The sequence below is a fragment of the Thermobia domestica genome, chromosome 16 (genome assembly GCF_964235325.1).
Source record: "Thermobia domestica chromosome 16, izTheDome1.hap1.1, whole genome shotgun sequence".
Taxonomy (NCBI): domain Eukaryota; kingdom Metazoa; phylum Arthropoda; class Insecta; order Zygentoma; family Lepismatidae; genus Thermobia; species Thermobia domestica.
The window spans coordinates 63,849,088-63,866,925 of record NC_137469.1 but is presented as its reverse complement, the minus strand read 5'-3'; the positions used below and the strand labels follow the sequence as shown (position 1 = coordinate 63,866,925).

General features: G+C 37.3%; 1 protein-coding gene across 1 annotated transcript in view; it reads left to right on the top strand.

Moving 5' to 3' along the window:
* The window catches only part of LOC145673109 (uncharacterized), a 95,847-nt gene extending 85,473 nt beyond the window's left edge, over positions 1-10,374 (top strand). Inside the window, exon 2 of the mRNA XM_081742479.1 lies at positions 5,771-10,374. Within this exon, the coding sequence (XP_081598605.1) occupies positions 5,771-10,153 (4,383 nt within the window). The 3' untranslated portion in view covers positions 10,154-10,374. The remainder of the gene's footprint in view (positions 1-5,770) is intronic.
* The last annotated feature ends 7,464 nt before the right edge of the window (positions 10,375-17,838 follow it).

The following is a 17,838-nucleotide window of genomic DNA, read 5'->3' as shown; positions in this document are numbered from 1 at the left end:
ACTAAAGTTAGCAAAGCCCCTCCCAAACAAAATCGTAAATACCCCACTGATTATTATAATACTGAAAATAAAGATAAAGGTTGTCATTGCTTAACAACTATCATAATATCGACGGCTTAGTATCATAGGAACGTATCTATAAAAAGTTAGTTTTTCTGAATCGCGAAAAGAAATTTGGTTTTCGTATTTGATTTTAGTTTTTGATAATCCAAAATGCTTTTTTATTTTATCAACAATCTTTTACAAGGAAGTCTGACATACGGCCTAATCATTTCACAGAAAGAAACGTTCGACCACTGATAATGTCGGAAATGTTCGTATCTCAAAACAACAATTTTTGTAGATACATTTCTTTGACACTAAGCCATCGATAGAGTTTATATTCTACGAAATGGCCATTTAAATAAACATTACGAAACAACAAAATAATACATATATATATATTTTTTTGATAGGAAATTTCATACTAATTTGACTACAAAGTAAAACTGATATAATAAGACTTAAATAAAGATAGATATCTGACCAAAGTAAACACAATATGTGTCACTAATAATAACACAGTTTAGTAAATATGTTTGATTTGGTCAGAACTTATTTTTATTTACTTAGACTGTTCACTACATAAGACAAATTTGTTTTCCAGGCCATTGGTTTATATGGGGAGATATTGAGATATTCCTCTCTTTTGAACAAAATAAACAGGAATTTTAACGATTTCATTTAACTGTTTTCTTTGTCAGATCGATCTTTTTTTAAAAAATACAACGTAAAATTGCTTTGTAAAAAACGTAAAATTTTAAATTTAATTTTGCTTACATTAGGTATTTATAAAGATAACCAAGAAAGTTCTGTCGCTTTTTGTGGAGATCTGTGTTCAATTGGCCCTCACACCATGAGTTGAATGAGAATGGAGATAAGGCGAAGGTCAGTTGTTGGTGTAGGTATATCCAACATACTACCTGGTTTTGGCAGTTCAGTTACACCGTGAACTTGCGTAAGGACAGAGTGAACATGGAATCTCCACAGAGCGTCATAAGGGCGTGTATGCTGTACGAGTTCATACTGGGGTCAAACGCCGCTGCAGCGGGCTGGAAGATGTGCCAGGCCTTTGGTAAGGGTATCCTGAGTACACGGACAGTGCAGCGGTAGTTTAACAAGTTTAAGGACGGTAACAAAACACTCGAAGACACACCTCGTCCCGGAAGACCAACACATGTACAAAATGAAGATTTTCAGGCAGCAACCGAGGCAAACAGTGGCCAGACATGTCAGGAACTGGGACTGCAATTCAGTGTGTGTCGGCAGCACCTCCATCAACTTCGGAAGCACTACAAGGTGGATCGATGGGTCCCACATTATTTGACTTCGGGCCAGAAGGTAACGCGAGCGGACACCTGAGTTTCTTTGCTGTCTCGCCTGAGGAAGGAGCCATTTCTGGACAGGATGTTGACATGTGATGAGAAGTGTGTCCTGTACAAAGCTCCACGGCGCCGTCAACATTGGTTAGCATCCCATGAACCGGTTTCAAAACAGCCGAAAGCAGCATTGCACCAAAAAAGGTCCTTCTATGTGTTTGGTCGACTGCTCGCGGCAACGTGAATCGGGAACTGCTACCAGCTGGTCAGAGCATCAATACAACTGTGTACTGTCAGAAGTTGAGTCGTGTTCAGGAAAAATTCAAAACTCTGGAGCCAGCACTCCCTAATAGGAAAGAGGCCCTCCTGTTACAGCGCAACGCTAAGCTCCACGTGGCTAAGATGACCGGGGACACCATTCTGCGCCTTGGATGGGAAACACTATTGCAGAACCTTCCAGAACGTTGGCAGAAGGTCGTCGATGCTGATGGGAACTATTTTTGATCTTCCTAGTACGTTTTAGGCAGTGTTGCCAACCGTCCCGATTCTGTTGGGACTGTACCGATTTCTAACTGATTTGCCCCGCGTCCCGACCGGACACTCGTCGGGACGCATATTGTCCCGATTTATTGATTTTCAAAGTTATTTAATATTTTACTGGGCCTTTTTTTTTTTTTTTTTTTTTTTACAAAGGAATAACATTCTTTTACACGCACAGTTTTATGTACAGAATCAATTTAACAAATTTGTGCTTTAATTTGACTCATGAATGAAAGGGAATAGCCAAGGAAAAGACTTGTTTAGTTGATAGTCTGTTTCAATCATATTTAAAGGAACTAATTTGTTTGTAATAAAAACCAAACATTCCATATAGTTTTGTTTTTAAACGTTGTTTATGTTAAATAAATTACAATTGTTTTAGCTTGAATTTGTTCTATGATGATAGCAAAAGAATGACTTGATTTTAGTATCACTTTTTGTCAGTAATTCCGTAACAATGTTATGCACTCATTTGTGATAAAAAAAATCTATATAATTTTCTCTTTTAACTTTGTTTATATTAAATAAATTGCAGTTGAAGGATACAAGGGGAAAAAGGAGCTCATTGCAATTTTTGAGAAAACACCGATATGGGCTGTTTGTGCTAGTTTGTCCTTCTAAATGCACTACAAACATTGTGAAAACACTGACTCTTTGCAGAGAAACTTACACAAGAAAAACAACCATAACAAGGAAAGAAAGGACCTATCAAGATTTTAAATTGCTTCTCCTAAAAAAATGTAAAATGTCGATTAGCCCCTTCTATCCGTATAACCTTCAATTGTTTTGGTTTGAATTTGTAGCATAGGCCATTGCTTATACCTAGTGATCAGCAGTGGATGGGAAGATAAAAACTTGAGATTCTGCATTCATTTAGGTTCGTGTTATTCAGTTCAGTTGATTATTTACATTGTTTTCAATGACTCGCCGTACGTTAGTCGTCCCCCGGGGGCCGGGGACCAATTGTTCCGTCCCGATTTTTTTTCTCAAGAAAAGTTGGCAACCCTGGTTTTAGGTGACATATCGATGTTCAAAGGTGCTGGATGAAAAAGTGATAGAACTTTCTTGGTTACCTTTATATAAGAATTTAAAATCACGTAATACAGGATTTATTTATTTATTTTGTTTTACAAAGTATGAGGTATTTCAAATAGAACTCAAGAAGAAATCCACAAAATCAAACCATTAAAATTCCAGTTCATTTAAGGAGAATATGTCGTAATGTTTCTCCCATATAAATCAATTTGCTGAAAAATAAAGATGATACATTAACTGAATACTCCTATAATTAAGACAAGATTTATAGCAGATTGTTTTTCTGTCTCACAAAATTTTCAAATTGATATTTTAAAGGTTAGAGTATTTAAATAATTTCCGAACTAGTGTAATATCAGTCAGGGATAAAAGTGGATCTGAAAAAGTCGGGGAATGCATGATGCCACGCCATCCCCATCTCTATCATTGCTCATTATAACTTTTCAGGAACTGAAGGAATGCTATAGATATTTCTGGAAGTGGGGGACGCTATATATATTTTTTAGAAGTGGGGGAACGACGTCCCCTCTCGTTCTCCGTCACTTTTAGCCTTTAATATCAGTCATAATACTCAATAAATGGCAAACGTCCTAACAATAAATAATTAGTCCTAAGAATAAATGATTAAGCTAGTAGATATCGCTGTGTTACTGTTTTCTTGTCTAACGCTAATAGATGTCGCTGCATAACGAAATCCTTGAAGAATTCCAAAAATATGGTATGTTGTTTTGACGTTGGTTGGTATTCAATTTAAAAGTAAATGTTAAATGCAAACATTTAGAATTTTTGGTTGGGCACGATTTTAATGTATAGTGTAAAAAAAGGTGGCCGAAGGCTCGAGCAGAACAGTAATGACAAGGGCCCGGATCTTGTTGACAAGTCAACTTTTTTCTGTTATGCATAGGACAAGGCAACTTCAAATAAAAACGTTATCCTTCAAGTCAAGGTTCTAAAAGTATATTGTTTTAGGGTCAACTTTTGGTCACTTTTTGCTGTTTTGAAATTTCAGGTCATTTTTTAATATTTTAAGGTAACTTTTAGGTCACTTATGGTCTTTTTATTCTTATTTTCTACATAAGGAAATCTTTAAATGAACACGGTTTACGGATGTGGAAAAGACGAAGTTGAATAATCTCTTTCCTTACTTCCTGACTATTGGAGTAGAAAAACTGCATTCTTAACAAGCTAATGAAAACTAAACTGTAGCTGGTTAACGAAAGGTGGGGGTTGGTAGGTGGCCAAACAGATAGTTTTGAGTTATTGACCACAGAGAATGTGATCACGTGAATAACTAAAATGGATTAGAAGGCGTACAAGGGTTTTAAACAAGCTTTTATCTATTATTTTCATGTAGTCTAAACTTGCTAAGTTTTATTGTTTAAGAGTGCTTCCTAGTTTCAACTCGAGAGTGAATTGACGCTTTCAATACTTACAATGCCGTACAATGGACTGATCAATAGAAATAAATGATCAATGGACTGCAACTAACTGAAACAAAACTTTTTGAATATGAGTGAAAAATGTTAATTAAAAATCCAATGGACATTAAAAATTGTCAATGTTTAAGGAAATAAAAGTTTGAGAAAATTTAAGTTTTAAGGTCAATTTTTGTGATTTTTAGGGTCATTTTACAGGAATTTTAGTGTCATTTTATAGGTCACTTTTTAAAAAATTTTAGGTCAACAAGATCCGGGCCCTGGTAATGACAATAACGGTATCACGAATCATTACATGATATACTGGGCATCGTGAAAGGGTTCTCTAAGTGTTCAACTTCACCCTTTGCTTTTATTACAAAAGGTCTTACTGAGTATCATAAAAATGTATAAATAAGGATGCCATTTATGATTATACAGGTTCTTGCAGAGATTTGTCACAATATTTTGGGAAGAGATTCCTGATATCAAAATAAGAAAAAAAAAAGTTCATGTAAACCTGTGGTCGGAAGTGAATTGTTTTGTAGTTACAGGGTGCCGAAAATGTTAAAAAAAAAAAAAAAAAAAAAACTTTAAAGGTTCACAGTTCCACTACTATAGGACCGATCGTAGTTCGGTTAAGACATCACTGAGGAACTAGTATGTGAACTATTCAAATATCCATCTTTCAGAACCTCCGGTACTTGCACAATCATTTTAGAGATGCTGTTTGGGAGTACTTGATCACCCTCCACCCACCTCCCTAAAAATTGGTGTGCAAGTACTGGAGCATTCTTAAACATGGACATTTGGATAGCTCATATACCAGCTCCTTAGTGACGTCTTGACCAGACTACGATAGGTCCCATAGTAGTGGAGCTATGAACTTTTTATAAAGTTCACTTATTTCACGTTTTTGGCACCCTATAACTCCTGAACTATCCACTTTTGAGCACAGGTCTATAAGAACTTTTTTCTTATTTTGATGTTAGGAATCTGTTTTCAAAATAATGTGACACAATTTTGTAATACCCTATATAAGTTGTAATAATTGAATTAGTACCTATTTACACGTGACAGGCTAAGGGTAAACTCTTGTTTCCTAACAAGCGGGTATAACTTAGTTAATCATTTATACTTGATCATGTGTCAATCCAATCTAGCCAAAATTGTAATCATAATGCCCCCTAACATCTTGCTAAATTATCTCCACTTTCTTGATGTCCTACTTACAGGTTTCTTATCCACAGGCTTTCAACTAGATCTGGATGCACCCACCCGAATTTCGATATGAATTTTATGTCTCGCCTCTTTTTTTTTATTTCCCATATGATAAATAAATCAATAAAACTAATTAGAAACGTATAGTAATTAAAAACCACTAAATGTCAATTACTTAATAAGATTTTTCATTTCTTGCAGGCTTTATTCTTGGCGATCCTCTTTCTGCTGGGTCAAGCCAAAGAAGATACCGATGAAGAAAATAAGAATGACAGAAGAAAAAGGACATTCGACATTTTCCAAACTACTGCGAAATCATCGTATCCTGATCCAAATATAGCAACAAACAGAAGAATAGCAGTTCCTCCAAAATCAGGGCCTAGAATAGGTCTTCAGAATGGACCACCTCGATTTCCTCCTCATTACTTTGATAGATCAACGCCAGCACTTACAGTAAGGCACATTGGAAGGAGACATCAAGGTCCACCCAGGCCGAATGTACAGCCAGGAGCTCCTCCCTATGCTGTTCAAATGGAACCTGTAGTTCAATATTCACCAAGAGATCCTCTCTATCACGTAGGTCAAAGAAAAATTCCACCACCGAGTGAAGCGAAACCCGTGAAAACAGAAGAGAAGACTTTCAACGTGAAAACTCTGGAAGACCAAGTAAAGAAGGCGTCTTCAGAGACAGGTTTCGCCTTCCAACTTCCACCAATCACCAAACGAGAATATGTTCAAAGTATTTTAGCTCCTCCTCCTCCCCCACCCCCCAGGGATCATTCTTTTGATGCACAGAGACCTCCTCCACAACCTGTTCCCCCATCCCATGCTGATTCTACTCCAGTTCTTACTCAACCGCAACCAACGTTGATAAATCTATACAGTCCAGCAAGTGCCAATCACCATCTAGCATTTACACCTCTACAATATGCTGCACCAACGAACTTGCAGCCAATTGATCTTACTTCGAACCATATTCCACAAGGTCCTATATATGTTACACCTCAACCGCACCTTGCTGATGGAACGCACCATCTGGTATCGTATCATCATGGACTTCACGACAAACCTTATTACGTAGTAAAAGAACCTGAACCAATCATTGAAATAATAGTAAAAGAATCGAATCAAACGCTTCCACCACCACCAGCTCCACCAACTGCTCCACCAGCTCCACCAACAAAAGAACCTGTTCATGTATTCTACGTAAAATACAAGAAAACTGAGGGTAAGTACGGTGAACCAGGTGGTGAAAAGATTCAATTTGATATTCCAGTGCCAGCAATAACACCTCCAACGAATCAAGAATCGGTGACTGAAGCACCTTTACCAACATATACTACACCTTCTCAGTTCTCATACGAAGCTACACCACCTCCGACACCTCCGACTACTACTCTACGAACAATAATTCGACCAGATTCTGAAACATTCCATTCGTCTGGTCTTCATGTTACTTTCGGAGAAGGGCAGCCCGAAACTTCAGTGGATGAGGAATCTCCATATGCCCGTAAAGGTGAAGAAGATGACAAAACTTTCGAAGAAGAACAATCAGCTCCACAACCTGCATTTCAACCCACAGCGCCACCAAATTCCTTATTCCCTGTACAACAAGGAGGGTTTCAACAGCAACAGCCACCTCAACAACAGCAACAGCAACAGCAGCAGCTCGTACCTGTGACATTCCAGCAAGTTCCTATTGCATTCCAGGCTCTTCCAACTGGTGGATTTCAGCAGCAAGGGACACCAACAGGACCTCTGCAACAAGGGGTTTTCAATGTAGTACCCACACCAACATTTCAGCAAGGTTCTCTTGGATCATCATCAGCTAACTTTGTACCTCAGAGCTTCCCACCTGTAGGAGTTTTACAAGCAAATCCAGTAAATAACAACTTCGCTCTTTTCAATAATAATAATCAACAGAAAGATAGTGATCAGTCTAGAACGTCAGGAATTCAAGGACCAACTCCTTTGCCACCTCTTCGACAAGACAAGCAACAGAATACTCAAAATCAAGAACCAACCCTTCGTCAGCAACAGTCGCGCCAGCATCCACGATTTCAACAACCCATATTCCAACAATTTCCTCCACAGCAGCATAACCAACAACTCAATAAATTCAACCAGCATCCTCCTGCAAATCCCCAAAACGTTCAATCTTTAGAACAACCTCAGCGAATTCCTTTTCCACCACATCGCTTTAGACCTCCACAACCTCAATTCCAAAATCAACAGCAACCAATTCAACACAATCAGCCAATACGAAATAGAGAAACAGGGCATCAACAATTTCCTAATCAACAATTGCAACAAAGGCCACCACATCAGCAAACACCTCAACAACTAATCCCACCCTTTCAGCATAAACCTCAGTTGCAGCATCATCAGCAGCAACAACAACACCAGCACTTTACACACCAACAGCAACCAAGTCCACAACAAACTCCTCCACTTCAACATTTTCAACAGCCTCGACCACAGCAATCGCAACAACAGCAATTCTTTTCAAACCAACAAAATCAAATTCAGCAACCAAACTCTCCAAGGCAACAGATTCCACAACAGCCACCATTGCACAGACAGCAACCATCACAACAACAACAACAACAATTTCCTCCAAAGCCAACACAACAACAGTTTCATCAACCACAACAACAATTTCACCAACAGCAAGCACAGCAGCAGCAACAGCAATTCCAACATTCTCAAAAACCACAGCAACAATTTCCCTTCCAGCAACAAAATTTTCCGCAATTGACTTCACAAAATCCACCTCGTCAGCAATCAGCTCATCCTCCTCGACAGCAAACACAGAAGCAACAATTTTTCCAACAAGGTCCGCAACAGCAAAATCGACAACCTCAACAACCACAGCATCAACATCAACCCGGACAGAATCTTCAGAATCAACAAAGACCTCCACAGCAATTTCTACAGCAGCAGTCACATCTTCAACAACAGCAATCACATCTCCAACAGCAGCAGTCACATCTCCAACAGCAGCAGTCACATCTTCAACAGCAGCCTCTTCACCAAAGTCAACAAACCCAACAAATTAACCATCAACAGAAACCACCTCAACAGCAACAAGAACATCGACCACAGCTGCAACACCAGCAACAACAGCAGAAACCACAGAAGCAACATCAACTGCAAGAGCAGCAAAACCAACAGACTCCAGAGTTGCCATTTGGGGGCGAAATAATAAAATCTGTCACTGTTCCCAGTTTGGAACAACATACACAAGACTTCGTACTTGGTGCGAGCTTTTCCCATTCTGCAGGTCCAACTCAACCACCGCCACTAATTTTGAGTGGTCAACAGACTACTAATAACATAGGAAGCAGAACTCCTTTTGTACAACAATCCGGGAACTCACCTCCTTTCCTTCCAACAGCATTACCTCCTGTGAGAAAGGAAGTAACTACTGCAAGTCCACAGTTCTTCTCTACGACCATTACGAAACGTCCAGCAACAGCTCGACAACCACAACTAAATCAAGTACAAACACCAAAACAACAAATTTTCTTCAAACAATTTACCAAAGCAACAGAAACAACAACACAAACGACGACAACAAAAACCCAATCAACTACAACTGAAAATCCTAAAGATAATGAAAAATTCTTGAAGACTCTTGCATCCTTACCTGCAGAAGTACCGGAAGATATAAGGCAGCAGTTGATTTCATCTGGAATTCTCAATAACGCCGACATCCAAATTCTTGATTACGACAAAGTAGGCGATATTCCTATCGAAAATCTTCCCCCAGAAGCGCTGGAAGGACTTTACAGTGCTGGAAGCAATCCAGTTCCAGCAATTGTCCGTCCCGGTGCAGCGTCAACAACCAAGAAAGGAACTGTAGAAATGAAGGTAGTTCGATACGATCCAAACAAAGAAGAAATAGAGAGATACGTCAATAAAGATACAATTGAGACAAAAGAATTAGATCCAGTTGTCCTTAACGATGAAAAATACAACAGGTATTTGCCACTTAAGATCAATGGTGCCATGTTTCCGTTACCTAATGTACCGGAACTTCACGGTAAAAATATAACCAGTGTTGTTGTTTTAGCGCCCGTCGATTACGATTTCCAACCAGGGTTAGATGAAGAAAGACTTGCCAGAAAAGTTAGTGAAAGAGGTGCTGCAGTTGAAGTTCATGATGTGAAGTTTGTTGCCGGTCCCGTTCTGAAAACTTTAGTCAAAAACCCTACAAAGGACAACTTCATCAAGTGGTTGGCGACAGAGAAAACGACCTCAGGTGACAAACAGTCAGTGATTCTTTTGGTATCTGAAAGCATGGTGAAGGTGAACGTCAGTGATGATTCGAAAGAAAATAACAAAGAAATTTATATGTATGACGTATCGACAGATAGGGTCAGTAAACTTAAAGGCGAATTAAGCTCCGCGTTTGTAGAGGTAGCCGAGTCGAACGCACAAAGCGAGGACCTTGACGACCTCGCTGTGTCCGCTTCTGAATTCAGCCAACTGAGGACTGAAAAACCTTTAGGCAAAGTAACAATTATGGAAGGATACAGTAAAACGTCATCGTCAACTCCAGTGTATCCCCATGTGCATTAAAAAATAACGAAATAGTGTTTAAAATGGAACTTTTTGTTTACGGATTTTTTAAAACAAGGAAAATGTTGTATATAAATCAACGATAAATGTGTGCAAAGTATTTATGTTATAAAACAAATACAAGTTCAGGCTTTTAATAAATGAAATCTGATTTACCCCGAAGTGATATGAAGGTGATATAAATAATTTTATAATGCTGAAGAATGAAGTGAATTTTAAAACTTTTGACGCGACTGGCTCGACGAACTTATGAACTGAACCTATTCTTCTCTTACGATTCTTTTGTATATATTTCTAAATGCTTTTTTTAAATGACCTCTTAGAACGAATTTAGATAAAATAATTTTATACGTGCTTGTACTTATGTGTTTCATTTGTCTTTCCTTTCAAATTCTGAAGAAATGTTAGTGTTTCAAGAAGTGTGTATCTTAAACGTGAGTCTCGGAATATGACTACGCTAAGTGATGTTTAATACAAAATGTCCTCTACTCCATAACAGTGAAGAAGAACAAATAACTTTTGGAAATCAGATTTCAGTGATTGCTGAATGAATATTCATCATAACTTTGATGGCATGAAAATTTCTTCTACATCCTCTGATCTTGCACAATATTTTGCAACTTAATAAATTACAGTGCAATATTGTTCTTGAGTAGTTCATACAGTGCCATGCAGTGGGAAATCAGCGTCCGGAGGCAAGAGTACACGACAGCGGCTCCGTACATATGCGTGAGATCGACAGACCAGCTGCGAAGCGCCAACATGGCTGGCGCGGAGCATAAGAAAATTTTCAAAAATAAAGCCCAGCTTTATCCTTGATTTTGAGCATTTTTTATTACTTTTTTCTTTCCATTTTATATATGTGTACAAGCATTTTCTGACCCTGGTGAAATTAAACGTTAGATTCAAAAATACTGCTGTTGATCTAAAACAGTTTCTCAACCTGGGGGTCGTGAAGATGAACGGAAAAGATAAATATAACTAGAATAACCTTTCTACTGTTCAAGTTTTTAAATCAAAATTAGAAATCACTTCTTTTTTTATCATATGACCCAAAATTAAGTGAGTTATGAAGTTTTAAATTTTTCAAACGACCTCCATTTTGAAATAGTATGACGGATCGGATTCGATATTTGTAATATGAATGAACTGACCAAATTTCGTTTTAATTCATTCGCTTTTAGGGAAGTTACTGTATCCACTATATACAAGAAATGAATTCTACTATTATAGAAATAGATGGATATCGTGAGATCTACGCAATAGGTATATTAAAAATCGCACACAAGCTTATTACAAACCAGAAATTATAAGGGGGTCGCTGGCAAGAGAATGTAATAAAATGGGGGTCGTGATAGTATTTAGGTTGAGAACCATTGATCTAAAATATTCCAAGAAATTCTTCCTCTCTTTTTTCTTTCTTCCTCTCAAATTTTGCGCCCCCTTACTTCGGCGCCCGGGGCCGTTGCCCCGCTCCTTCTGCCCACGACACGGCACTGAATTCATATATTAATTTTCTTGTCTTCAAACACACACCAAATTAGAACAAGAATAATAAAGAAGATGTTAATATGGGCAAGGGCGCCGATTTCTCTGTAAATTTTTTGGGGGGGAGCATTCAGATGCAGAAGCTATATGAAGATTTTAAGACAAATTGCACTCAAATTATGCCAAATATTGTTTATTCACAAATACAGTAAGGGGGCCCACATGAGCTTTAGGGGCCCCGGGCCCCCTTGGCCCCCAGGATCGGCGCCCTTGAATATAGGAAGGATTGTAAAATGAAAATTGCCATAATTCGTAAACTACTGCAGACATCTATTGGTCGAATGGGAAACTGATATACATAGTTTCTCTCTAAGCCACAGGCAATTATTTCGCTTCAGTGTTACCAGCCATCTTGGGACAACTATGCATGCACTTGTTTTAAATACGTACTTCAAAAGTTTTCTGAGATATAACTTCAACCTTCTTCTTCTGCCTATAGAAGCAAAAGCCAAAGTGAATTAATTCTCAGTACACTGTTTAATTAGTAAAAGGCACTGTTCAATATATTGTCCCTGATTCCTCTTCTAAGCGTTTGGTAGGGTATAATTTTGTTATTTATATGGAAGATGTCGTATAATGGTAATATAAGAATTAAATTCTTCTTGTTTCCATATTCGAATCTATCTTTTATTTCTTCGGGCTCTGCATACAAAAGTAGGAAGGACAATTCTCAGAACGCAACAGGAACCAATTTGTAAGGGAGAAAGAAAGAAATGGACTTAAGTCGATGTGGGGAGACCGGGTATGCTTGTAACACTTTTTACATTTTTATCCATAACTAGACTACAATTGAAGAAAAATACGAATTTTTGCACGTGATCGGAAGTTTGGACATCCTTCTCTCAAAATACCTAGCAAATATCAGATAATGTAAAGTATTTGCTGAGATATGGTGGAAAAACAAAGACTATCCAAACGTTACAACCAACCCCGACGTTGAGGTTGGTTGTAACAGTGATTGGGGTTTGTTGTTGCACTGTATCTTTGGTAAGTGGATACATTGCTATTACATATATTACAATATTAACTCAAAATTATATTATAAGATCGATATTTAATATGTTCCTCTGTTACAGGTTTAGAGAGTGACATAGAATACGTTAGAGAACTGTATGACTAATGAAAGTACTTTTTTTTTTTTTTTCATGTATATATATAACTCTTTCTTCACATTGGAAATATATCTTAGCAGCAAATGGATAGCTAGGTCTACAGTTTACAGTATACATACAATAAAATAGCTAATAGTTTGATGAATGAACAGAATTGTATTATATATTTAGGTTTACTTTGCCTTTTACATATCAGGTTTACCTAAAGAAATGTAACCCGAACTAACCTTCACATATTTCTTTTAACTTTAAAATGTCAAGAGATCATTTGTTATAATAACCATTATATGAAACATAGTACTAGACTCTATGCACATCTACATTTCGACATCTACATCTGCTCTAGTACCCTATGCACTTCGACACTCAAATTTACACTTTCAGTTACATAGTCTACTTTTACTTTTACCTACATTGAATCATTTGAATCACAGTTGTGACATTTGTATTCACCGTCACCGTGGTGGAGACAACATGAGCCCATCCATGACAAAAATTACATTGAATCCATTTCTCTCTTGGCGCACTTTTGGAAAGTAATTCACAACAAACTAGGCAAATTGCGTTATCACTGTCTTCGTCAGATGACAAGATGAACCATATATTTCACTATTATAGATTAAAATTACATCTGCTTCAATAGAAAGGTAAAACCAGTATCCTTTATAGCAGCGGATTCCTAGCAAACATTAGGCTGTTGTGTGTCGTTAAGTAGCTACATAATTTTTATAAGAGAATTGAAATACTTTTCAAAGAACGAAAGAGAGAGAGAGAGAGGGAAAACAATGTTCATGTAACAGAATCACTATTTAGGTAAACAATTTTCAAGTAAATAATACAAACTTAATTACATATGCATTGTTTTACTCTGTGGGGGCTGGTTGTAACAGCGTTACAACCATACTTTTTTTTTTTTTTGTTACAACCAACCCTATACTACTGTAGCCATCTTTGCCAGAGTATTTGCAAAATTGTGTTGATTCTGTGTTTGGTTTCAGTACGTAAACAAATGCTCATTAATGTCCTTTTTAATATTTTACTCAAATTATCTAAATGTATCGCACACATATTGTAATATTGCATATTTTCAGGGATATAGAAAATTTACTTACCTGCCCAAAAAACACCAAAACCGCGACAACTTCAAGACGAACACGCGTTACCTCACACAAAAACAGTGACTGAACGTGCATGAAGGGCTTGTGTTTTGACCGGAACATGAACCACATCTAGTGATTAGCGTAGAAACTACTCGCTTTGTTACAACCATACCCGGTCTCCCCTACCACATAAAAAGTAAGAAAGAAAAATGAAACTTATGGAAGCTGCACGCAACTTCAACGTACCACTCCACAAATTACGATCCCAGACAGATGTACTGGTAGAAATACCAGCATCCAAGCGAATTCGAAGGAAGCATATACTTTCTTCTTAGCTGATGGAAGTAGTTGTTAATCATGTACTGACAATAGAAGCCAAATTTTGCAGCTTACAAAAATGATGTGAAAAGAATGGCCTACCAGGTAGGAGAGCATCCTTTCACTGATGAGATTGCAGGTTGGTATGAGATGATTCGAAAATAAAAAAAAAACAGTTAAGATGGCCTTGTGGAACATCTGTTGGCCTTGCCTTTGTATTTAAAGAACATGTCAAACTTTTTTTGTTGCTGTTCTACTTGAAACAGAAACAGATAAACATCAATTTGTTGCAACCGAATCTTTAATGTATGTGAGTCTACTCTACTTTTGAATTTTTGAAACATAAGAACACTCTTAATTTATAAGTGTGAACAAGCAACTTTTGTGCTGTTCTTTTTAATTTGAATATACATTCCCATATTATTATGACTACCTGTGAAACATGAATTTTTCTTGGTGTTTAGTGTTTTTTTTTTTTTTTCAAACTATCTGCATAATTTGGTTTCAATAGATGAGCATCGGATTATTGGAAGCAGATATGTTTCCAAGATAAATACGTTAATATCTGGCAAAACAAGTTCTTTTTATAACGAAAATATGACTGTTTAAAAATGGAAACGAGCTTCCTATGTTGCCACCTTCTTCTCTACTTAATTAGAAAAGTCTCTATTTGTGATATTCCATTTTGAAATGAGATATAGTTCGAAGTTATTAGTGAAGGCAAAGTATAGCTTTATTTGAAGAGCTACTTCCTAATTGTGTGATTTTTGAAATGGCAATATTAGCTTGTTACCAGTTCACCAGATCTCATAGCTTCTGATTTATTCCTCTGGGATTTCCTAAATGATATTTTATACAGGAATAAGCCAAGGATATTAGCTGTCTTGAAAGTAATCACACACAGCAACCAGTGGTCTCTTACTAGAACCTTTCGAGGTTATGGAAAATTTAGTTTATTGTAGGGGAGCATGGTGTCTCAGTGGTAGAGCACTTACATCTGGTATGTGGGTCCATGGTTCGATTCCCAGTCAAGTTAAGTTTGTGGTGGACAACATCGTATCTGTGAGTTTTCTCCTAGTACTTCTGTTTCCTCCCACATTTCATTCCACCAATGCTTCCATTATCATTCCTTTGCTTTAATCATCTGTTTCCCTTAGCCTAAAAGGGTATAATTGTGGGACGTTAAACTGAAAGATTTCAAAGATTTGTAGTTTATTGTATTGCGAATTTTCTACTAACGTTATCATCATAGGTATTCTGCCTTTATTGGCAGGTCACTTGCCGCAGCTGAGAAGCTTCCATGCTCCACGATCCTCCGCTAACTTCATCGTCTTCGCGCAAAGTTATTAACTAACGTAGAGCAAATTTATTAACATAAATGGTGATCATGTTCTTTATTATTTTCGGACATAATTTCCCACATGTAGGCTTTCCGCAGTTATAAGAAAGTATGTTACGTTTATATGGTGCTTTAATAACAAATAAAAATAATTTACTACCTTTAAAACATCATAAATAGTTTAATAAGTATGAACTGTACAACATTATTTCTTACTAATATTTTATTTTTGAATCATCTCATAAAATATTGAACCAAGCACATGAGTTGCTAGAACCCCACCTTCTTCATAAAGTTCTGGCAGAAGACAACATACTTTAAATTGCTTCCACACTCTAAAAAATGATAAACACGTTAGAAGAAATATAAAAGTTGTATGTGTATTGAAACCATATTATCATAGCTATGTGAATAAATTTTCTAACATTGTGCAAAAACATCATATACAAGGTGGATTATTTATCTTGTTGTACCTCTAAACTAACAAATAATAATAATAATAATAATAATAATAATAATAATAATAATAATAATAATAATAATAATAATAATAATAATAATAATAATAATAATAATAAAAGCTGAAAATTTTTACAAAACAATATCAGCAATGAATAAGGGATAGGCATTTATTAGTTCTGGGATTCCGAGGTTCTGCACTGTTATTTGCGAAAATTACAACAGCAAGAAAGACACTGTAAGCAGAGTGAAATTTATACCAGATCCGTTACGTGACTATACAAAAATGACTACGATTACAGAATTGTACAATACTTGGAATCTTAATAAATAAGCTTTTCATGAAACTCCACATGCTGTATTCAGAACCTCAATACGTTGTGACACGGAATCAAAACAAGAATTTGATGTGTTAGTGAGGAGTCACCTACCACATTGCTTATATGAGATTAAATGAATCATCGACACTGTCTGTTGGGGAAACATGACGAACAAGGTGTAAACACACAAGGGTGCTCATACCCCCAAGGGTTTGACCTTAATCTCCCAAATTTACCATATTCCAGTTTGATTGTGCCATTTCAATAAAAAATTATGTCACCCAAATATTTCTATGGATTCAACCTGCGCCCTAAAATCCACCTGTGGGCACCCTGTCAACAAATCATATCCCACACATGTGGTATGAGTGACATATTAGACGATAATTATCGTCTATAATTATAATGCAAGCCACAGTAGCAGTCTTTGTTCTACGAAGAAAACTTGCACATTCAGACACACATGTAGCTGGACATTTTCCCGATAAAATATGGCGTCCGGAGTTGTCTGAAGGAAGGGTGCGATTGTGACCTGTAGAACCTTCCTTATGCAGTGATCACTGGTAAGGAACCAATATTGCACGTTGTACTCCATGGCACTCCACACTATCAGACTTATCGTTCGGCCGCTATGACTCTTCGCAATATTGTTGATAGATTGTGCTCACTACGATTACTCCGAGTACCTAGGAATAGGACCCATCCGAAAACATGATTGTCTGCCACTCATCAAGTAAGCGACAATGTTCACACGCCCATTATAACCTGAGGCATTTGTGGTTCTGTGTGGATGTAAGGGAAGGAGGTGGATGAGGGCTGGACGGAAAAACATATGAGTGTCACCACTTAAAGAGTTCAGAAGATTTCGTCGAACTATCATTGTCGTAGCGTAATGCCCTATACACGGGTCAATTTCGAGGTGCACCAGAAGACTTTCCCATAGGCTGACTACGCAGCCCCATTCGAAACAAAAGGGTGCGTTCAGTAGCACTCGTACAGCACACAGTCTTCAATCTAGCTTCCAGATTCCCATGCTATTATTACTCGTATGTAAGGAACATGTAGAGATGTCGCATTATTAATTTCCAGATTCAAACATCCGCGAGAGGATATTTACCAGGAAATCCATTGGGTCAGCTACAGGACTTTTTACAGGAATGCCATGAAAGGGAATAACAAAAGATTCCTGTTTCCTGCATGATATTGTGATAAAACTTTAAGGTATGGGAGGTCGCTTTGTTCATGGGGAACTGCATCTAGTTCTTGTTGTCTCCGTATTATCGAGGTTTGTTTTCCCAAAATATTGAGGTTATAGTGGATTCCTGGATATGGCCAGCATTCACCTTCGCATTCTTGTCCACCTTACGTACCTCTAATTTCCCTTCGTAACCGTATCCGGCTGCAATCATGATTTTCTGCGGCAAACGTTTTTGGCATTGGTGGTAAAACTCTGTAGCCTACTTCCTTGTCATAGATGTCACAGAAGGTA